Raw genomic sequence first — 23,768 nt, 5'->3', positions numbered from 1 at the left:
GGGATCTGGTTCAAACATGTTAGTGAACTTTGAGATCTATAAAGGCTCCCAATACCGATTTCACTTGCCTCAATGCTCATGACATCATCTATTGTGCAGGGTGTCCTCAAGTTTAAGAGACATTTACTACAGCACATAAGAGACTCCTTTGGGTCTGTACTGGCCTTTCAGTTAAGTGTCAGTGTTAAGAGCTTCACGTTCAAAATGTCAAAATTACAATAGTCCCTCTACAACGTGCAGTAAAAGTGAGCAAAACGTGACAGGATTTTGTCAGATGTTTAAATTTTATATTAATTAACATCTTAGTGATATTTTGCACCCAGAAGTCAGGCTCACGGCCAGGTGTAATTGCAGCCTGTCTGTCTCCTGGCCCGTTCTCTATAATCTGGTTATGTTACAGGCACTAGAACGGTTTGTAGTGCTTAAACCTCACAGGAAGACTGTGATTGTGAGGAAATAATAACACGAGAGGTTTAAATTGCACATTATCACAGTCAAGGTATGCAGAGAGCTTGTTTTAGCATGAAGTGGGAGTTAAATCCCAGTCTGTACACTCAGTACAGGGGATGCAAATGCACCAAAGACGCTTTTATTCCTGCCCAAAGGGCCAGTGCAAGGTGAGAGTATTTATTGCATTTAATGTGCTCACCTGCGTCATTAGATGTCATACAGTAAGTGTTTTCTAACAAACACCAGAATTAAAACCTACAAGTGAGAATTGAACCAGTGAATCAGGGCAACACTGATATAAATCAAAAACACACACAATCCCCAAACTCTTCACTAGCGTCTCTCCTGAGCTCTGATGCAAAGGCAGTAGAGAGGGAAAAATAAATCCATTTCAGCTTTTAAGAGCGTCAAAACACGTCTACTATTATATAATGTAATATTAGCAAAAAAACACTAGTTTGGGGTCTGTAAGTTGTTGTTTTTTATTTAAAGAAATTTTACTCAGGAAGGATGCATTAAATTGATAAAGACATTTATAATGTTACACAAATGTTCTTTTGAATCCTGAAAAATAGTGTATCACAGTTTCCACAAAAATATTAAGCTGCACAACTGTTTTCAACATTGATAGTAATAAGAAATCAGCATATTAGAATGATTTCTGAACGATCATGTGACAACTATGACAGGAGTAATGATGCTGAAAATGCAACTTTTCCATCACAGCAATAAATTACATTTAAAAATATGGTTATTTTAAATTGTAATAATATTTCGCAACATTGTTTACTGTATTTATGATCAAACTTTTAAACGGTAAATCTTTTCTTTTCCTAAACCAATGCCCAAATGTAAAATTTGTCTCTTAGTTAACACTATCCATTAGATTTAATAAGGTAATCATAAAACTTGCCCTTACAAAGGTAAAAAAAAAAATATTTCCAGGAGGTGAATATAGCCCTTTAATGGACAAGTTAATTTCTGACTGTGATAGTCACACACTGACTTACGATCTCAATAAGAAAATGCATTAGCCCTGAGAAAAAAACATATAAATTCATATTTAGAGAGCTATCTCACCCTCTAGTGGCTACACTGCAATAAAACAGCACTAAAATGCCCACATGGATAAGTTCACAGGTCTTCACAGAAAGCATGATTCATTTGATTATCTTTATGCCACATGGTAATGTGCAAATTTATGAACTGTAATGAAAATCTCATTATAGTAAATAGAAACTAGATATATTTACGTCAACCCACTCCCTTAAGCGAAGGCACTTAACAGAATCACTTCTCAGGAAGGCTTAGCAATGCTGAACATCTTCTAGGACCAACAAAGAATTATCACTTGTGTAAATGTAGTTGTGCACCCTTTAAACTGCCTTTTAATTTTCCTTTTTATCTTCACTAAACTACATGAAGACAACACCTTTACTTATCAGCCATTGAAAAAACACGTTTCACACTCACCCGCTGGTCAGCTCATCAGTGCGGGCGTTCTTAGCCAGCACGTCTCCATCACTCATATATCCACTCATTTCCAGCCCCACTCCCGCCAGCTCCAGATCCTCCACCCTGTCCCCCAGCTCCAGACCACAGAGGGCACTGCCACGCGCTGCCAGCTGCTTCCGGAGAGGACCCGGGTACAGATACCGGCCTTGGCCGGACGCCACCCCTCCGCTCCGGGACTGATACCCGTTACCGACCGAGGGAGCATCTCCTGCTTGCAGACGGGGACTGGACGGGCCCATGCGACTGGCCCAGGACAGCGGCGCAGGTCGTGATGCCATGCTGAGGATGCTGCGACCGCTCATTTCAGTGGTCACGCTACCATCAAAAGTGGTTTCCAGTGTACTGAGAGAAAAAAAAAAATCAGTCAATATGAAATCAAACTTAACTTGCTCCTTGTTTTAACAACTTCCCTTTTCATTTGAGTATCTGTGTCCTTAAGGTAACACTTTAGTTTAGGGTCCAATTCTCACTATTATTGCTTATTAGCATGCATATTACTTGGCTGTTTATTAATTCTGCATGACTGTTTTCTACATCCCTTATACAACCCAATACTTAAACTCAACAAGTACCTTACAAACTCTTAATAAGCAGTAATTAGGAGCTTACTGAGGCAAAAGTCGTAGTTAATAATCAGTTAATAGTGAGAATTGGACCCTAATCTAAAGAATGTGTGTGTATACACTCACACACATACCTTATTAATACGTAAATGGAAACACATGGTTCATATGAACTTCTAAAATAAAATGTACTATGGTTATTATTATTATTTTTACATTGGTAGCTCATACCAAGTTTTACCAACAGCTGTAGGCTGTTGTAGTATAGTTTAGTCCTCAAAACTACAGTTACTATGGTAATTTCACCAAACAGCATTCAATTACAACATTTCCTTTTAATTTGAGAATTTTTTTATAAATAGTACTGAGGAATTGTAACACCTCAGGAAACAAAAATGCCTTGCTGCTCTCATTTTGCCCTAAAATAGACTTTTTCAGCAGTTCACAATTATTGTATTATGCCATCATAGCAATGCAGTCTGGGTCAATTAGATGAATAATCAAAAAGAGGAACAAAAACGGTTTTAAGAATAGACCGAGATGGAAAAAAACACCAAGGAGCCAGTGGACACCCTTTATTCATTTAGAAAAAAAGAGTCACTTACAGTAAAAAGAGTCAAGCTGAGGAAGGAATAGGAGGTACGTGCTACTGTTTTAAATGAGAAAATTGTGCAAAAAAGAAAAAGTGTCCTTTTATGACAGCCTGTGTTTTTAGCAGTTTGACTGGGATGGAGGATAGAAGAATAATGTGCTTTCCTTCATCGTTCACCAAATAACCGTCTTCTTCTCCATCTTAGCCACTGGATGTGGTTCTTGAGATGGCTATATGGTTCTTTGGAGATTAAAAAGATTCTGGATGTTTCACTGCAGGTTCTTCATATAGGGAGGATTCTGGGTTCTATAACACCAGATTATAGGTGCATTCTTTGTGAAAGTTCTCCAGGCTGTGATAAGAAATAAATACTGTAGATGCGTCTACCTGTGTGTGATTTGCGTCCCCCGCAAACTTGACATGGTCTCTTCTAAATTTTGTCTCAGGTCAGCAATGTTTTTGACTGTCCTCAGGCGTCTGGACTCTGGATCTTCACCTGAAAATACGACATTCATTTTCACACTTTATATCATATATCAGTATTTAAATACTGCTTTTTAAAATGTTGGGGTCAGTAAGATTTTGTTTTTAAAGAAATCAATACTTTTATTCTGCAAGGACACATTGAACTGAATAAAAGTTACAGTAAAGAAATGTATAAATGTTATACAACTTTTCTGTTTTAAATAAATGCCGTACACCTTTCTATTCATCAAAGAATCACAGTTTCCACAAAAAATATTAAGCAGCACAACTGTTTTCAACATTGACATTAATAAGAAATGTTTCTTGAGTAGCAAATCAGCATATTAGAAAATTCAACTTTGATCACAGGAATAAATTACATTTTAAAATATATTAAAAAGAAAACACTTATTTTAAATTGTAATATTATTTCACAATTTTACTGTGTTTCTGTATTTTTTATTAAATAAATGCAGGCATGGTGAGCAGAAGAGACTTCTTTCAAAAATATTAAGAAAAAAATCTTACCGATCCCAAACTTAAACTGTGTAAATATTCTAATCATAATTTCTTACTGGAACAAACTTCAGAACATATATGTAGATTTATATTATTACCAACAGAAAACTGTCTTCTGATATAAATTGTACAGGTTACCTGACAGGTCCTCAGTTGAAGACTGGCTGATCTTACTGAAGCTACAGGAGTCACTACTGAGGCATCCAGAGCTTGGGTTTGAGCCAATGTTTCCATCTATCTCATTCTGAGACCTAAAAACACAGGGGTTAAAAATAAAAAAGTGATCATTCATGTAGATAAGCATGCACACATTTTCTATGACATCGTTGTCAGCAGAAGTCATGGCCTGACTAATGGAATCCTTTATGGAAAACAAATACAGGGCAAAGAGTCTGTTTCGGAGGAAATACCAGTCAAACGCTTCACAGCTGAGCCTGACGGGGAGTCATACACATGTGAACATGCATGCACACTTACTAGAGCCATATGCAATGAGGTCTCATAAACTATATACAAATGAGCAATATTGTGCTCCTGTTTTGGAATTAATCCATTTAATTCATCTATCCATCTAATATGTATTACATGCGTAACAGTAGGATTCTTCACTAGATGTAAAAAAAAAAAAAAAAAAAAACCCTTCATGTCAATTTTAAACTTATTTTATTTAAATTAGTTTCTAAGGTAACACTTCTAATTTTCTTTCTTTCTTTCTTTCTTTCTTTCTTTCTTTCTTTCTTTCTTTCTTTCTTTCTTTCTTTCTTTCTTTCTTTCTTTCTTTTCTTCTAAGTTGGACTGCATGTGTAGGAAATGGAAAATATGTCTTTTTTGGAGTTTACATTTTAGTTCACAGCAATCAAAACACTGAAATCCGAATTTGAACTAAAATCAGATTTTTATATCCGATTAATATCATAAATGCGTTTCATTGTTATTCATGTACAAGTATTTTCTTTATTAAAGTTTAACTTTTAATAAAGTTTAAGCGTTTGTCATTTTTATTCAATCTATTTCTATTCCAGTTTTAGTAATTTAAGTACTTTATACTTTAAAATAAAGTTTAAAAAAGTTGAAGTTTATCAGTATTTATATTTTATTTTATTTTATTTCAGCTATATTTCAAATAACGAAAACAATTTTAATAGTTTAAGGGTACGTTTACATGACAAAAAACGGAAAAGTTTTTCCTTTGTGTTTTTCGCGTAGAGGTGACAACGTTGTCAAAACAATCCTGTTCACATGTACAAAACAACTATAAACGCTGTATTATTCAAGCCAGGCCAGTAGTTGGCGATGTCGCTTTATAAAGAAACAATAAGCGCCTATAGACTGAACACGTGATGCGCATGAACATGACGTCGCTGTTTTCACAAATTTGCGTTTGTGTAGTTTACATGGAGATGATAACGGTATCGGTTTTTTTAAACTTGCACTCTGAAAATCGTTTTCAAAAATTTGTGTTTTCAGGCCCCCAAAACACCATTGTCGTATAAATGAACATCCAAAATGCATAAAAAGTTTCCCACTTTTAGTTGAAAACGGTGGTTTGTAAACGGACCCTTAGTTTCAGTTAACAATGACAACACTGGTTGCAAACTTGCCCAAGTTAAAAGACCCCCTATGATCTCTAGATATGGCTCAAGTCCGTCCTTCAATCTAATTCTACGGTATTTTTAGACCTGTTTTCAGCTGAAAATCCTAACAACAGTCTCACCTGTACATGAAGGGTGCTACGGTGGCTGTGTTGGGGTGGTTGTACTGCTGCTGGGGTTGAGGCAGCTGCACGCTGACCGTGTTGCAGGCCGTGGATTGTGTTCCGTTGGCCACTGGGGCACCACTGTGCGTTTGGTGTCCTTTGCCCTCGGTGGAAGCCAGGCTGGAAGAAGACGAGGAATGCCGACTGTCCCTATGAAGTCCCAGACCCCCTCCCAGACGCATACTGCGTGGCCTCTCATTATCTTTACCACCGAGAGGCAGCGCTGAGCTTTTTACCGCTCCATTTCCTGTGCTTTTACTTCCTGGTTTTGGAATTCCGCTATGTGCAGGGGCGGAGCTATCTTTCTTGGTAACGCCCACCTTGCCACCTTTGGGTATAAAGATGCCGATCTTGGAGGCTTTCCTGGGCTCTGCCTCTGAGAGAGCAACTCCGCTTGAGGGAACAACTTCCTCCTTAACCTCTTCTTTGGTCTCTACCTTTTCCAAGGCAGGGACACGCTTGGACTCCTTCCCGTTTTTGTCCTTGTCCTTAGCTTTTTCCTTCTCTTTCTCTACAGCTTTAGTTGAGGCTTTTTTTGCCGTGAGCGCCCGGCTAAATGTCCGCTGCGCAATGCCCTTCAGTGCAATCTTTGGGCTGCTGGTCGTCATGTTAAAAGAACTTGATCCGTTCGTGGGTCTGACATTACCATCCGTTTCCTCAAAGGGTTCTGTATTGGAACCAGCCTCGACTCTTTCCGAACCCAAGCCGGCATCTTTTCCTCCTGTCGGCGTAACAGCGCCCTCTGTTTGCGCGGATGATTTGGAACCTCCTTTGCTATTGAAAAGTTTGAGTTTCTCCAGCATGGACTTCTGAGGCACAGCTTTCGGTGTCGGATCTGCAGGCACGGGCTGCTTGGCTTGGAGATCTGGCTTGATGGAAAGCACCGTTGAGGAAGCGGAGGAGGTAGCAGTGTGCTTGGTGCTCTGAGATTTGATTCTCCAGGGTTTGCTACTCGAGTTGGGATGGGGGATGGCTGATGACGAAGATGAAGATGAAGATGCCACAGTGCTGGTGCTAACAGAGGTGCAGGCGGACACCAGGGATGACAGAGCGTGCTCAGTCACGCCTTGTGAGGTGATACTCTCTGATGATTCTGGAGAGGAAACCACATGAGAGGTGAAGGTGAAACACAAAAACAGTCAATAATGGACATTGAGACAGTTGGACTGCATATGTTGGAGGAGTTGTTCAATTTAAAACACATTCATAGGTGTACCACATTTGGACGAAATTTAAATTCAAATTCAAATCTGATTTAGAATCCACTTAAAATCAGAACCGTTTCAGTTTGAATAGTCCAGTGTTATTTAAAGCCCCCCTGTAGTCAATAATTGTATCCCCTAAAACTCATCTTTGATCACCAAAATGTCATATTTAAACGTTTTTTTTTTTTTCTTGAAAAAAAATTCTTCATGCCTTAAAATAGCTTGAATGTAACTCTACGCCCTTGCTCATTTAGTGTACGCGGTTCTATGAGTATGCAAATTAGCCCCGCCTCCACTCACTCACACCAGCTCAGAGATCCACTCGTTGATGATCCCACTTTGACGTGATTGGTTACAAGGTAGTTTGTGACGTCAGAAACACCAGCGATTTCAAACCGTGTCTTTGGTTCACTGCAGAAAATACTCAGCAATGGTGTTGACTTATGAATTTGCACATGATTTGTCTTAAAGCATATTAAAAACACCACATAGACATAAACAACCATCAAAACTTGATTAGATTTTAAGATTATTTATGTACTACTATAACATTTATTAATATTTTGAATTGACTTATTTTTATACCTTCAGTTTCATTTTAGTTTATATTTTAGTAATTCTGTTATGTGCTTTTTTCATGTTTAGTTTTTGTTTTAATATTTTTACGTAGCTTTAATTCATTTTATTTCAGTTTTAGTCATCTTAGTTCATCAACTTCTTCAGTGAAAAGTTTTTAAAGTTTAAGGATCTCATTTAATATTTCACCTTCTTTCAATTACTCAAAATTTTAGTTATAGTTAACAATAACAACACTGGAACGGTCAGATCAGATTTCACATCTTTTCTCCATCTAGGAACAGCAATCTGATGGATACAAACCCGATCCAATTTGTGCTTTGAAATCCAATTAAAATCTCATTTTTGCAAACGAGTCAAACAGAATGATCAGATTTCAAGTGATTTTTCATCAAAGGAAACATAACATCAAATAATGTATGAGAAAGTCTCTTGGAACTGCACTGACATCATTACTATAGAAACAGATACAACAATAACAATCAGTGATACTAATCAGATCTGAAAACCAAATTGGACTTTAGTCCAGTGCAGTGTTGTGGAAGAAGAACCTATGAGGGGAATAAAGCGATAATTAAAGTAGATTAAATCAAATGCAAAGAAAAACAGAAGAAAAAGCTTGAAAGTTTAACCAGAGATGCATATTGAAACCGGTCTCCCTGGCCATAAAAGGTTAGTTACTCTTGAGCTAATGTTATTCTAATAGTGAGCAGCAGACAGCCAACTGAGATCCACTCTAAACTGTTTACACTAAAACAGCGAGTAAGACTTCAATGCCCATTCAAACGCTAGAGGCCAAGTTTAGCTATTGTGTTCTGTGTGACATACACAATCAAAACTTCCTTTAAACAACTGACATGATACAAAAAAAAAAGTTTGCAAAGAGAAAAATATAAAATTTAAATCAGCAAGTTATCGGTCTCCCATTCACCTGAGAAGTCCATTTGTTAAAGTGTGCTGGTTTCACAGTCAGTCCAGCCTGTAGAGTCTCAGTAGTGGAGTTCACTCGCAGGAGTTACACTGCAAATAAAACGCTAACCGCAAACACCCCGCTGTCCCTCTCTCTAGCCCCCTCCCTCCGAGCCTGTAGATCACGCTGAACACACTCGCTCTGTCAGGCGGCTGGTGGTCCAAAAGACCTCAAGTGCCCAAAAACAGCAAGCATACAGTATACTAATGCTGCACATTACAAATGAGATGTATAAAACTATGAGTGCCGAATGTTTCTCACAGATAAATGAAGTATTGTTTATTCAGATATACATCACACTGAAATGTTATGGCACTTAAGTTAAGATTGACTGCACTGCTAATGAAAAAGCTCAAATGTTTCTTTATTTTTCAGGTTCAGCATTTGTTTTTATTTGCATATTTTATTCAGTGATCTGACATGGGGAGAAACACTGTTCCCATCTCATTCAGTTTAGCATTTAATGAGCGGCAAAGAAACAAAGCGGCAATTAGGAAGTGATTAAGGTCCAATTAGCCATGCAAGCCAGAGAGAAGTGGGTCAGACCACTAATGACTTCCAATAGGTAGAGAGAGGAAAGAGAGGGGCCGAGAGGGGGACAGGTCAAAAAAAAAGAAAAAAAGACATGGCTTAGTTATAGAGATTAAAGTTGAGAGAGAGAAAAAGATCTTGTACCACAAAACAAATTATACAACAATGAACAGCAAAACTATCCATCAGTTGCACACCGAAAAGGCAGAAATAATCTAGCTGTCACCTCCATATCTTCAGGAATCTCTACAGCAACTTTGTGCCCTCAGGGTTTGTGGCCTCTCTCAGTTCCTCTTTAAGTCCATATTTAAGTGATTATTTCTCCACAGCAGAATAACAGCTATCATTAGACTCAGATGACCACCCCATGAGGGCTGACCAACCCTCTCAGAAAAAAAAGGGGACCCTTTCAAAAGATGCTAATATGTACCATTTAGGCACTGATATGTACACGTTAGGTACTAATGTTTAAGGTACTGCACTCTTTAGGGGTATAAAATAGTACTTTTATGAAAGAATACTGCCCCAGTGACAGCTTTTTTTCCATATTGCAGCTTGTCAGTGTTTTTTCCTCTGTTGAATACAGTCATGATGTTTACATGTACAAGAAAATTTCGATTCACCCTCTGGGGTCTGAGGTGTTTTCTGGGTCCTGGAGGTGTTTTGACATGCGCTGACATTTGTGCTCATTTCTGTTACTTTTAAGTCGGATTACACTGTATTCAGCACAAACTCTGCTAAAATAATATGTAAAAGTTTGTAGTTTTGAGAACATTATGTTTATACGTGGTTAGTGAAAACATTTTTTTAAGTCACTGAAATAAAACCCATACTGAATATTTGTTCACTAGACTTTTGAGAACTGGATCTTGTAGCCTAGATTTGATTCTTCAAAACTGTGAAATCATCCTGCTCATTCATTATTGGTATTTTATATGAAGAGTGCCATCTGAAATTTTCTTCTAGAATGATCATTTTTATCAAGCTCATATATATAAGTTCAGTAATTTCACTCAAATGACAATTAATAGGTCATTTTCATTGCCATTTAAGAGAAATTACTGAACTTAAATATACAAGCTTGATAAAAATGATCATTCTTAGAGGCCGACAATTACCAACAATTATAAAACATATCTTCTTTTGTGTTCAACAGAAGAAAGAAGCACATACAGGTTTGAAACAACTTGAAGGAGAGTAAATGATGACAGAATATTCTTTTTTTTGGTGAACTATCCCTTTAATTAATTCAAAGTCTGAAAACACATAAAATGCTAAATTACTTTCTAGCCAGCTTTAAAAATGTTCAACTGTAAATCTCCTTCCGACCCTTTCTGGACTCTTATCTTATATGTTTCAATAGTCTCTCTCTCTCTCTCTCTCTCTCTCTCTCTCTCTCTCTCTCTCTCTCTCTCTCTCTCTCTCTCTCTCTCTCTCTCTCTCTCTCTCTCAGACACACACACACACACACACACACACACACACACAGAGAGAGAGAGAGAGAGAGAGAGAGAGAGAGAGAGAGAGAGAGAGAGAGAGAGAGAGAGAGAGAGAGAGAGAGAGAGAGAGAGAGAGAGAGAGAGAGGAGAACTCCTTTGCTCTGTAATTCACATTCTCACAGTAAAAATAAAAGAGCTAGATGTAATATGGGAGAATCAGTCGGCTGACACCATTTACTAACTTTCACTGTCACAAGACCAACACATTTAAACTCTTCAACTGCACACAAGATATTGCAGTCAGGAGATTCACCAAAATACTGTTAAAAAGAGAGTCCTTGTAAACATGGGCATAGAATACTTTAAGCAAACTGGCAAAGTCTGCCATTAGAAGAATCTGCTTTGAAAAATACCTAGGAATTTCAATACCTAGCAATATGTAAACAAACATACAGTAGAAAAACAGGATACAGTAGTGCCTAAAACATGACACTGTGGAAACTTCCTCCTCTCTCTGTCTCTCTTTCACTGTCGCCACATTCTCATGCCCAAAAAACACTAATTGGAGCTCAATTAATGCAGAAACACTCCATTCACTCAGCTTTCAAAGCCTGTCACACACACACACACACACACACACACACACACACACACACACACACACACACACACACACACACACACACACACACACACTCTTGCAACATCTTTCAAACATCTCAGCTAGGGTTTGTGTGACTAGCTTCACTCAAGGTCATTATAAGCAGTTATTTCCAGCACTGACTGCTACATTAACTGCTGCAAACACATCACACTCCGTCGGCGAACACAGAGATGTGGTTGGCACATTTTAACACAGTGACCGCTTAAAGTCAACATGAACTCGAAATTGACCCGCTTTATATTATTGTGCATAAATCATCAGCGCATGTTATTCCAGAGAATGTTTATAAAGTTTTCTGCTGACTTTACGAGGCCACGTAGGCTACTGGATAATGTTAACCAAGATGCAAGTTTTACATTTAGATATTGTTTTAGTGAATACACAAATTCAGAATACAATTTAATGTCACATAATCCTTCAGAAATCATTCTAATATGCTGATTTAGAACTCAAGACATATTTCTTATTACTATCAAAAAACTTTTTTATGGAAACCATGATCCTTTTTTTCCATGATTCCTTGATGAATAAAAAGTTTAAAAAAAGAAAAAAGTCTACAATTAAAATATGTTGTGACAATGTAAGAAATACAATACTTGCTGGATACAAAAAAAATATATATATTTATATAAAAAAAATCCTATAAATTGCATGTACACTACACATAACCTAAGGTGTCTAACCTTTAATTAGTCTTTAAAATACAAATAACAGAAGATATTTTTTTTTTTTTATTTTTAATTAATAAACAAACCTCATGCGTGTCACGAATTTTGCCCTACATAGTTAAAACATGAGAATCTTTCTTTGTTCAATTTGTGAAAAAAAAAACACGTTGCCAGGGGGTGTAGCTAGTCAGCATTATTTAAATAAATAAATAAATGAAATACAGACAATTGACTCATTTTTCCAAGGCATGATCAAATCACAGATCAAATAAACTGGAAGGACCCTGTAGAGGTAAATGTGCTTAAAGCTGCCACACAAAAAGCCTTTTTAATGAAATACGGCCCCGCTTTTATCTGCTATGACTAAATGTCCGGGTTCAGAAGTCACAGTGAAGTTGTGTTACCTTTGGCCTGAGCTGCTGCAGGTTTGGCTTTATCGCTGAACACCTGACTGCGGCGATTCCCTGCTGAACTGATGGACCCTCGAGGAGAACTCTCACTGCCCGCAGTGGACATCCTCGAGGTGGGCCCAGGTAATCTGTTACGGCAAGAGAACCAGGACATTTACAACAACATTTGTACAATTTATGAAGAAAATGGACATGCGTCTTGTCAGCGCAGAACTCACTGTCACATTACTCAGGTGTTGTTGGAGTGTTTTTTTTTTTTTTTTTGGAAACAGTCTTCTGAATATTTGTGCCTTTCTTGCCCCAGTCTTATTCAATTCATTATCAGTTTATGATGATATGAAAATAAAAACTACTCTCTCCAACAGTAAAAACTACGGAAGCTTGTTTCCGACATGTAATAAAGAAAAGTTAATTGCAACATTTTATCTCAAAATTCTGCCTTTTTTTTCTCTGAATTGAGAGATATAAACTCACAATTGCGAGTTATAAAGTCAGAACTGTGATGTAAACGCAATTCTGAGGAAAAAAAAAGTTATCTCGCAATTCTGGTATTATAACTCGCAAAAAAATATCTGAATTGTAAAAGTCACAATAATGTTTTTTTTTTTATTCTGTGGCGGAAACAAGCTTCCATTAAAAAACACTCTAAATTGCTTTGGTGTGTATTTTTATTTAAAGTGACAGAGGATCTGCCCAATGCTTCAATAGCGAATCCCTCCAGCATAAACGCAAAGTTAGCAAATAGTTTATTGTGCTTCTGAATAATTCAACAATTTACAATTCTTAATCAACAATGCATTTATTTCCCCAAAATGATGCATATATATTATATATATATATGTATATATAAAACATATATATATGCATAACAATGCTTAATGCATAACAATCATATAAGGCAAACAATGCTTGAAACACACACACACACACACACACACACACACACACACACACACACACACACACACACACACACACACACACACACACACACACACACACACACACACACACACACACACACACACACACAATATATAAATCTTTTTCAACCATTGTTTGCCTGTGGTTAAGGGTTTAGTGAATTAGTTCAACTCCACAGCTTTGTGCTGATGCTGCCCAGGGTAGAACATAAGCTAAATATTTAGCTTTAACATAAAAAAAATAAAATAAAAAAAACACTGAAATGTACAGGGATCTAAACAAATCATAAACTACAGTATATATTCAAAAAAAGATATGCCATATGTCATATATTGACATATAACAAACATAGCAGTAAATACCACCTCTATGAGGGAGATTTGTCATTATAATGTGGCATTTCTCCATCAGTCCTAGCCTTAAAGATGATTGACAGACAAATAGACTAATCTCCCCTAACAATCAAGTCTAGGTAAATGTCATGTCAATGTCATGTAAAATACAGGAACATCTGTAGTGACCTATGCTAATCACATTGCTGTCAATTGTGTGGCCTTGACATTTTTCTCATAAGTATGTAAAATAGCAATGCTTTAGGGAGATTTTCCTCTATATTTATTTCCCTGCTCAGCTAAAATACATCTCACATCTGTGGAAGGCTGAACTGCAATTACAACTATCCACCATTAGATGACAACATTGTTCCACATGTTGCCCCAAAATGAATGGTGGTATACTAAAGCCTGGGACAGTATTCAAACTGGGGAGTGTATTTTTCAAATGCATTACACATGTGAGTGAAATGCATTTACATCACTTGGTGACTGAGTGCATGAACACATTTATTCAAAGCAAAATTACAACCTCAACCTTTCTGTCACACACCACAAACCACTATTAATAATTAATCTCATACTCAAGCAGGGCATCACACAGAGAGGTTATTTTAAAGTTATCACGGCTCACTGAGCAGACATTTCCACAGGGACATGTTTTTGGGTAACATCACCTGACAGAACACATATTCTGCCTGGCCGAATTTATTCAAGGAAATCTTCACCAGAATTGGACACTATTTCTTGCGCCATTGCTTTGGCAAAGTATCTGTGAAATGAACCAAGATCGAAAGAGCAATATGGCTTTGTGCCCTAATTAAATCACAAAAGACTGTGATTTAATCAAATATGTATATAAGTATATGTGTTTTCACAGTGAATGAATGCAGTGAACTCCATCTCTGTATGTGCTGTGAGTTTAGCATGCATTTGGGAACGTAGCAGGGACCAATGCATTATTTTCACATTAGCATAATTTCCAGCATTTTTGTGGAAAGATGATTACAGCATTTCACTAGATTTGTCATGAGATGCGTTTGTAAAATGGTTTTCAAAAAAGAAAAAAAAAACTCAATTGCAGTTTCCATCAAAATAAAAGCTTAAGAGTTTATCTCTTGAAAGTGGAGAAAAAGTATTGTAATTTCCCTATTGTACCATAAAGTAAAATAATATACTTACGAAATTTCATTTACAGTGCATTTGTTTTACTATATACACTCACCTAAAGGATTATTAGGAACACCTGTTCAATTTCTCATTAATGCAATTATCTAATCAACCAATCACATGGCAGTTGCTTCAATGCATTTAGGGGTGTGGTCCTGGTCAAGACAATCTCCTGAACTCCAAACTGAATGTCAGAATGGGAAAGAAAGGTGATTTAAGCAATTTTGAGCGTGGCATGGTTGTTGGTGCCAGACGGGTCGGTCTGAGTATTTCACAATCTGCTCAGTTACTGGGATTTTCACGCACAACCATTTCTAGGGTTTACAAAGAATGGTGTGAAAAGGGAAAAACATCCAGTATGCGGCAGTCCTGTGGGCGAAAATGCCTTGTTGATGCTAGAGGTCAGAGGAGAATGGGCCGACTGATTCAAGCTGATAGAAGAGCAACTTTGACTGAAATAACCACTCGTTACAACCGAGGTATGCAGCAAAGCATTTGTGAAGCCACAACACGCACAACCTTGAGGCGGATGGGCTACAACAACAGAAGACCCCACCGGCTACCACTCATCTCCACTACAAATAGGAAAAAGAGGCTACAATTTGCACAAGCTCACCAAAATTGGACAGTTGAAGACTTGAAAAATGTTGCCTGGTCTGATGAGTCTCGATTTCTGTTGAGACATTCAGATGGTAGAGTCAGAATTTGGCGTAAACAGAATGAGAACATGGATCCATCATGCCTTGTTACCACTGTGCAGGCTGGTGGTGGTGGTGTAATGGTGTGGGGGATGTTTTCTTGGCACACTTTAGGCCCCTTAGTGCCAATTGGGCATCGTTTAAATGCCACGGCCTACCTGAGCATTGTTTCTGACCATGTCCATCCCTTTATGACCACCATGTACCCATCCTCTGATGGCTACTTCCAGCAGGATAATGCTCCATGTCACAAAGCTCGAATCATTTCAAATTGGTTTCTTGGACATGACAATGAGTTCACTGTACTAAAATGGCCCCCACAGTCACCAGATCTCAACCCAATAGAGCATCTTTGGGATGTGGTGGAACGGGAGCTTCGTGCCCTGGATGTGCATCCCACAAATCTCCATCAACTGCAAGATGCTATCCTATCAATATGGGCCAACATTTCTAAAGAATGCTTTCAGCACCTTGTTGAATCAATGCCACGTAGAATTAAGGCAGTTCTGAAGGCGAAAGGGGGTCAAACACAGTATTAGTATGGTGTTCCTAATAATCCTTTAGGTGAGTGTATATGCTATAATAGGAATAATAATATAAAATTATTATTATTAGTATTGTATTCTAATTGGTTGGCTTCCTAAAACACCAGTGTGAATGTAATATAGATTGAGACACTATATCAAAACTAAAATGAAGGTTGAGTCTCCTTTAAATAATTTAGCTGTTCTTGGAGCTCTTCATTTTGGGATGCCCCCGAACCCCCCTTGAGGATTTGCCTCACAAAATCATGTGAGAAACACTGCAATGTTACATATTTTATTAAATAACTCTATTCACAGATAAAATACTTTGCTTAATAATACCCATAAAAACTTTACAAAACAAATGACCTACAAATGCTTTAAATAGTGTAATTAACTATAACAACACATGATAAAACACCTGTAATATTGTGTTGGTCATGTGTTTTAATGCAGAATACTCTTTAGTTATAACGGCGTTTACATTTATGAGAAGATAGCACAATTATAACTGTAAAGTAAGGCATTATTGATGTAAGAATAAACATATTTTGTAATGAATTATATATAAGGCAAATAATAAGTACTGGTCAATGCTTGTTGTAATGAAAACATTGTGGCCAGTTCTATTATTTGCTTTAGTTTAATAGAACAATCCTGTTCATACATGGGCAGAATTAGACCACATTATAACATGCAGAGAGTAAGTGAGGAAGAGGAGGGTGATGACAAGCAGGTTGACAGAGGAGGAAAGAGGGAGGATGGGAGTGAGAGCGCTACCTAGAAGACTTTTTCTGACCAATGGAAAACTTGAGTTTACTCTGAGAGCCATCCCTAGAATGAAAGAAGAAGAGAAACAAGAGAAGAACGAGAAACGAGAGAAAAAGTGAGAGAGAGAGAGAGAGAGAGAGAGAGAGAGAGAGAGAGAGAGAGAGAGAGACAGACAGACAGACAGACAGTGATGACTAACAACATCACAAAGCTAAGAGAATGCTAACACATTCAGATAGATTGCCATCAATCCACAAACAATCCATATAACATATGTACATTAGATAGAACCACAGATAGAATGATAGAATGATAGACAGAACGATATACTGTAGATAGAATGCTAGACAGAAAGACAGACACAGTTAGATAGATAGATAGATAGATAGATAGATAGATAGATAGATAGATAGATAGATAGATAGATAGATAGATAGATAGATAGATAGATAGATAGATAGATAGATAGATAGATAGATAGATAGATAGATAGATAGATAGATAGATAGATAGATAGATAGATAGATAGATAGATAGATAGATAGATAGATAGATAGATTAGATTAGATGGATATTTTACCTGGACTGCATCTCTGCCTGTGTTCTGTGTGTGTGAGAGGTTGAGGTGTGTGTCCCATGCGAGGTGGAGATCAGCTGGGCCGGAGCGCTGCTCTGCTGGCTTAAGGGAGTGTGTGAATGTGTGTGTTGCGTTTGTGTCTGTCTGAAAGCTTGCTGCTGCTGCTTGTATCGAGACAGGCTAAAGAAAAGTCCCAAGATGGCTTTCAGATTTCCATTCCGGATCTCTGTGAGGGAGAGACGTTCAACAAGAGATTGCCGTTCAGTTTATCATTCTGCAGACACTTTCTCTCAAAGTAATTAGAAGGGCGCTAATTGCAAGCACTGTTAAATATTAATATGCTTTGTATAGTCAAATAAACTGTTATGGTCTTTATTTAGTGCAGCGTCTGAGGGAATAAGGCCCTGTTTACACCTGGTATTTCAATGAGTTTTGGTCGATTGCATCACAAGTAGACGAGGGAGATACATTCCTGTTTACACCTGGTGTTTTAATCCATCTCTTTTGTCCACTTTCAAACACTTCTGTCCTGATTTCTATGAGGGGAGGGTCTATGGGCGGGTAAATGTACAGTATGGGCTTTTTCAGATCTTTCGATCTAATAGAAGAAATAAGCTCACGCAAATTTACATATGAACGTGGCCGGAGACAACGGAAAAAGATACGAAGAGCATTAGCTTTCGTTTCCGCTCTGACAGCCGCAAGACCAGCCGAACGCTGTTAGTGTGTGTTAGACATCAGGAATGGTGAGAGAACATTGTGCTTGGTACGTTTTTCATCTTCAATCCAAACTTTAAGTTTGAATCCCGTCTGGCTAGCGCACTTCTCATAATGTTTCCGCATTAGGTCAGTAGACGGAGAGTAGACGGTCTTTTGTGGCTGTTTGAACGTATTCGATCACATGAGCGTTTACACTATGAAATCAATCCGGTCTAATGCATTTTCGACTACCTCTGGAAGTGGTCAAAGTGAACAAGCTCAAAACATTTTAGACCCTGTTTACACCTGTATTTAGCGTCGTCCACTTGTGATCCGAAGACAAAAGTGAAGGGAAACACATTAAGTGATAAATTGTGTGCTGTAATTGTCCAATCAATGTTTTCGACCACATAAATATGCAAATAAAAACATTAACCCAGGAAGCTACCCAAATAACTAAATTACTAACCCCAGGTGAAGTATGAACAGTGTCAAACTTGTAACAACATCACCCAGTTTAAAATAACCCCAGGTTAATCATATACATTTTGTAAAGTAATTGACTTAGCAACTAACTGAGATTAAATTGTTATGAAAATTGACTTCCAATTTTACCATATTTCATACTAAGGCTTTTTTACCTTCAGCTGAGAGTCCCTGTATGTTCACACCTTTGGCTGCTAGGAAGCTCAGACAGGCATCAATGTTCTCAATCTAAAGAGAGACAGAGAGAGAGAAATTAATAGAGAATATTTTGATAAGCACTGTAACGATCATTTAAAAAGAGAATGAAAAAACCCACACACATACAAACACAAACTGGTTAAGTTCAAAACAGATGCTGTGTCCTTGCAGCCTAGATTCAGGTTGCTTCACATCTGCTCTGTCTGAATACGTGACTGGACGTTCACTCACTCTAGGAGGAGTAGTGTTATCAGAGAGCATAGATTGGCTGCTCAGTCAAAGCAGTATGCAAAGCCTTTGCTCCCAATCGTCGAGGGCATCACATGTGCCCTGTTGCTAGGAGATGCCGTCGAGGCCACGACGCTGACCCAGCCGTATCCTAGTGTCACTCAATTGGCTGAGAGGACAGTGATGTAATAGGCTATACTTAAAGGTCATGTGGTGTCACACTAGGAATATGTTAATAATATTTACCATACTCAAGGGTCAAGGTTATTCATAACTGGTCACAATTTAAGTAACGCAATTTATGTAATCAGATTACTTTTTCAAGTAACTAGTAAAGTATTAAGTAATAATAAGTAAAGCAAGTTACATTATTTTCTTATTTATTGACTGACAGGTGAGTGTTTTGTTACTGAATAACGAACAACGATTATCTGAATAACGAATCGGTTGAATGAATGACTCCTACTGGCGGTTTAATTTCATGATTTAAAGTATGATTGCATTTTTTTCCAAACATTTCTTATTTGTATATTCAAAAATGTATTAAAGTCCCCCCTGTAGTGAAAATCAAGTTTTTAATATTGTGTATATGTCTATGTGGTGTTTTTAATATGGTTTAAGACAAACCATGTTCAAATTCATAAGTCAGCACCATTGCTGAGTATTTTCTCTTTAAAACTGCAGTGAACCAAAGACAGCCTCTAAAACACGGTTTGAAATCGCTGGTGTTTCTGACGTCACAAACTACCTTGTAGCCAATCACGTCAACGAGTGGATCTCTGAGCTGGTGTGAGTGAGTGGAGGTGGGGCTCATTTGCATATTCATAGAACCACGTATACAAAATGAGGCAAGGGTGTAGAGTTACATTCAAGCTATTTTATGGCATAAAGATATGTTTTTCAAGGAAAAAACAATTAAATATGTCATTTTGGTAATCAAAGATGAGTTTTGAGGGAAACAATTATTGACTACAGGGGGGCTTTAAAATTTTTTATATCATAACATTAGTTATTGCAGTTGTAATTTTACAGTGTAAATTATTTAATTTGATTGGTAACAGCCCTATAGTGTCTTATCCTAATTGAATTTATTGATCAAATGTAAGAATTTGACATGAAAAATTATGCATACATTTAAAAGTTGTTGTTTTTTTAAAGGCCTTTCTAAAGGTAAATAACACCCTGGGGGTAAATATAAAAAAATATGCAGATTTAAGTATGTAAAATTTGTAAAAGCAATATTTTTAAGGCCACCACATAATTAAGAGCATCACTTTGATTTAATGCCAATGTTCTGTATTAAAAAACTGGTCATCTGCCATGGGTTAGTCAGCACACGCGTCAGTTATGTCAGCTATAGCAACACATTTCAGCCTCGCTGACTATATCCCAGTTGCTGTCAGCTAACAGTTGCTGGCCTGAAGGGTCGAGGGAGATATAGAAACGTGAGTAAAGAATCTGCTCTAGATTCCACTGAACCTTTGAAGGAACCACATTCCAGACATCCTGGACTAAAAATAACGTTTCTAAATAAAAATACCTCAGAGAGAGGGGTGAAATGGAATCTAGAATTTGTTTCTCTCTGTGAATTGAATTACAAGGCATAATATTCTATCACGTCAATATGAATGCATTAAAAAAATGGGGTGTGGGGCAATTTAGCTCTAATATTACAACATTGTCTTCTGTGATTGTTGGTCTGCAGGTCATGCATGACAGCAAACGCAACTCTGAATGACACTCTCATAATAGCAGCATTAAAAACTCACTGGGTCAATAGAAATCAGAACCTACTGGAATAAAAGCAAACAACTGATCATAGAGCATAAAAAGCACTTAAACCGAAAGCAAACACACGCTAGTATTTATAAGCCACAGAAATGTACTAATGCGTAATGTATGGGAGAATCGACTTCCACGGTTGTTTCTATAATGTGGATGTTAGAATGTTACTAACCGAATCTTACAATACTCTAATAAGCAAAAAATATTAATAGTATGATGTTCGGAAATGACAAAAGGAAGACAAACCTAAAAAATAGCCAAGCATTCGATCGATGCTGATAATCTCAAAACGGCCAAATATCATTCAATACCTTTCATTCTATCAAAAAAAACAGTAATAATGATACAAATGCACTTTTGTTAAAGCTTTTTCCAAATACATTTATGGCCTGAAATACTCCATCAAAATGTTTGACTGGCCAAAGATCTTAAAAGTATGTTAAAAACTTTCCAAACATGCCATGTAAGTTCTTTCCCTAACACTGAAACAATGAAAACACAAAGAAGCTTTGTACTTAGAAAAAAATCTATTTGTTTTCCCATTTACAGACTATACGCAGCTTACATGTCTATATCATGAATAACAATATAAAAGCATTTTGCTTACACGTTTCGTAAGTATCCTATGTCAATAATCAATCTAGGAAGTCCTTAAAGCAATACGACGCCGTACCTGAAGAAATAGTGTTTTATTTGCTTCTCAGCTCGCTGCATGTTACCTGTGAGAGACTGTAGGAGTGTATCTGTTCCTCAGCGACTCTATAGTGTCAAACACAACAGGGCAGAGACGGCCTGCTAAACAAACACCTTCACTCACACACACACACACACACACACACACACACACACACACACACACACACACAGAGAGAACTATTGTCTGTCTCAAACACATAAACATGCTTAAACGCACACATGTGAACATATACCGGATACATTCCTTCTATATGAGACTCCCTCCACACTAACTCTCTCTTATTATATGTCTCCATCTCTCCCTCTGGTTGTTTTTTTCCCCCTCTCTGTCATTATATTTTTCATCACCACTGGTTTTCTAATAAACTCCTCCTTGTGTGTAAGTGTGTTTATGTGTAAGTGAGTTAGAGTTGAGGAGAGAGAGAGAATGTGTGTATTTAAAGGTGATGACTGACAGGGGAACTGGTCATGTTATATAATGGCAGTAAATACTGTATAAATAATAAACTTAAATGAATTAGAATAAAATCAATTAAACAAACATATCTGATGCCATCAATATTATGGACACTAACCTTTACAGTTGTCATATCATGCTTTTAAATGTGAAAATTATATTTAAATCATTTTGTTTGATAAACTTTAGCCGCTCAGATCAAAGTTTGTGATCCTTTCCGGTTTTAGAATAAAATCTTCGTTCCTCCTTATTACTTCTTAATATATGTGTTGTTGGTGTGTAAATGTGGTGGTCATGTGCTCAAATATGCCTGTCTAATGTCAAAAAGATGTGCTATGCATTTTTCAGCTCTGAAAGTTAATGTTTTCATACAATGAACTATTTTATTGCGAAACGTCAAAGAAAAGAAAAAATCAAGCACATCATTTAGAATCTATGACCCAGAAACACACAAGTTTAATGCACTGGAAAAAAAAAAGGAAAATGTCACCCTACATTTAAATGATTATATCTCAGCTTGTAGTAAAAACATAATAATATCATTAAAAAGCTGAAGCCTTTTTTAAAAAATCTCAAAATAGGTAATAAGGTCAAAGCAACTGATGGAGGAGGTACTGTAACATTTGACTGTTTTATGATAAAAACCCTAGTAAAGTATAATAAAGCAAAATTAAAATGTGTGCTGTGCAAAAACTACTTTCAGTGTAAAATAATGTTAAAATAATCTAATAATTTGTGATAGCAAAGCCAAATTTTCAGCAGACATTACTCCAGTTTTCAATGTTGCCAGTGAATTTTAAGCATTTTTGCTAAATAAGAATATTGATTTCTATGGACTAGCGCGTGCTCACGAGAAACTATCGCGTGCGCTCGAGAAACTATCGCGTGTGCTCGAGAAACTATCGCGTGCGCGCGAGAAACTATCGGGTGCTCGCGAGAAACTATCGCGTGCTCGCGAGAAACTATCGCGTGCTCGCGATAAACTACCGCGTGCTCACGAGAAACTATCGCGTGCTCACGAGAAACTATCGCGTGCTCGCGAGAAACTATCGCGTGCTCACGAGAAACTATCGCGTGCTCACGAGAAACTATCACGTGCTCGCGAGAAACTATCGCGTGCTCGCGATAAACTACCGCGTGCTCACGAGAAACTATCGCGTGCTCGCGAGAAACTATCGCGTGCTCGCGAGAAACTATCGCGTGCTCGCGAGAAACTATCGCGTGCTCACGATAAACTACCGCGTGCTCACGAGAAACTATCGCGTGCTCACGAGAAACTATCGCGTGCTCATGAGAAACTATCGCGTGCTCATGAGAAACTATCGCGTGCTCACGATAAACTATCGCGTGCTCACGAGAAACTATCACGTGCACACGCGTTTCTCGTGCGCACATGAAAGTCTGTATATTTTTTTTTTGAAAAGTTCCCTTTAGTGGCTCCGTAAATTTCTTTAAAAAATATTTTAAAAAATATAATAATTCTTTATTTATTTTTTTACGGTAGTTCACACTCACAATTACTCAACACAAACGATGAATTTTGTCCAACTTTTATCACTTATGAAAAGAAAAAGAAGAGGGAAACACAAGCAGTGATGGACGCCTCCTCAAAAGAATGTGGCCTGAGTTTTGATTCCTTCCACATCCTGAGCACAAATCCCACACAAACAACCTCCTGTGATGACTGACAGACAACCAAATTGGATTAGCGTGCCAATCATTCCCCTTATAATTCATTCCCCTTAACTAACAAAACAAAAGACAAGAGAGTTCAGAAAAGTGGTCATGCTATAAATGCCTATTGTATATTCAACGCTCTCCTCTCCCATCATTTTCTGTCCTTAAAAAGTAATTTCTCCCACTTCAAAGTGCTCTGCTCTGCTTTGCTAACATCCACCTG

At 37.5% G+C, this 23,768-nt stretch overlaps 1 protein-coding gene across 5 annotated transcripts in view; it reads right to left on the bottom strand.

The window, feature by feature from the left end:
• Positions 1–23,768, bottom strand: part of nav2a (neuron navigator 2a) — a 77,154-nt gene that overhangs the window by 41,912 nt on the left and 11,474 nt on the right. For 3 of the 5 annotated variants that reach the window (XM_081359713.1, XM_081359708.1, XM_081359710.1), the window contains exons 4-11: positions 18,660–18,732; positions 17,323–17,545; positions 16,752–16,805; positions 12,318–12,451; positions 5,819–6,953; positions 4,243–4,355; positions 3,508–3,616; positions 1,924–2,307 (exon numbers count right to left, since the gene is read on the bottom strand). In XM_081359713.1, coding sequence (XP_081215839.1) covers positions 1,924–2,307; positions 3,508–3,616; positions 4,243–4,355; positions 5,819–6,953; positions 12,318–12,451; positions 16,752–16,805; positions 17,323–17,545; positions 18,660–18,732 — 2,225 coding nt within the window. The remainder of the gene's footprint in view (positions 1–1,923; positions 2,308–3,507; positions 3,617–4,242; positions 4,356–5,818; positions 6,954–12,317; positions 12,452–16,751; positions 16,806–17,322; positions 17,546–18,659; positions 18,733–23,768) is intronic. The other 2 variants (XM_081359709.1, XM_081359711.1) reach the window with 1 other exon arrangement.

Source organism: Scardinius erythrophthalmus, assembly GCF_964197995.2.
Source record: "Scardinius erythrophthalmus genome assembly, chromosome: 2".
In the NCBI taxonomy this organism is placed as follows: domain Eukaryota; kingdom Metazoa; phylum Chordata; class Actinopteri; order Cypriniformes; family Leuciscidae; genus Scardinius; species Scardinius erythrophthalmus.
The sequence above is the reverse complement of the archived record's forward strand: the minus strand, read 5'-3'. Positions and strand labels throughout refer to the sequence as shown.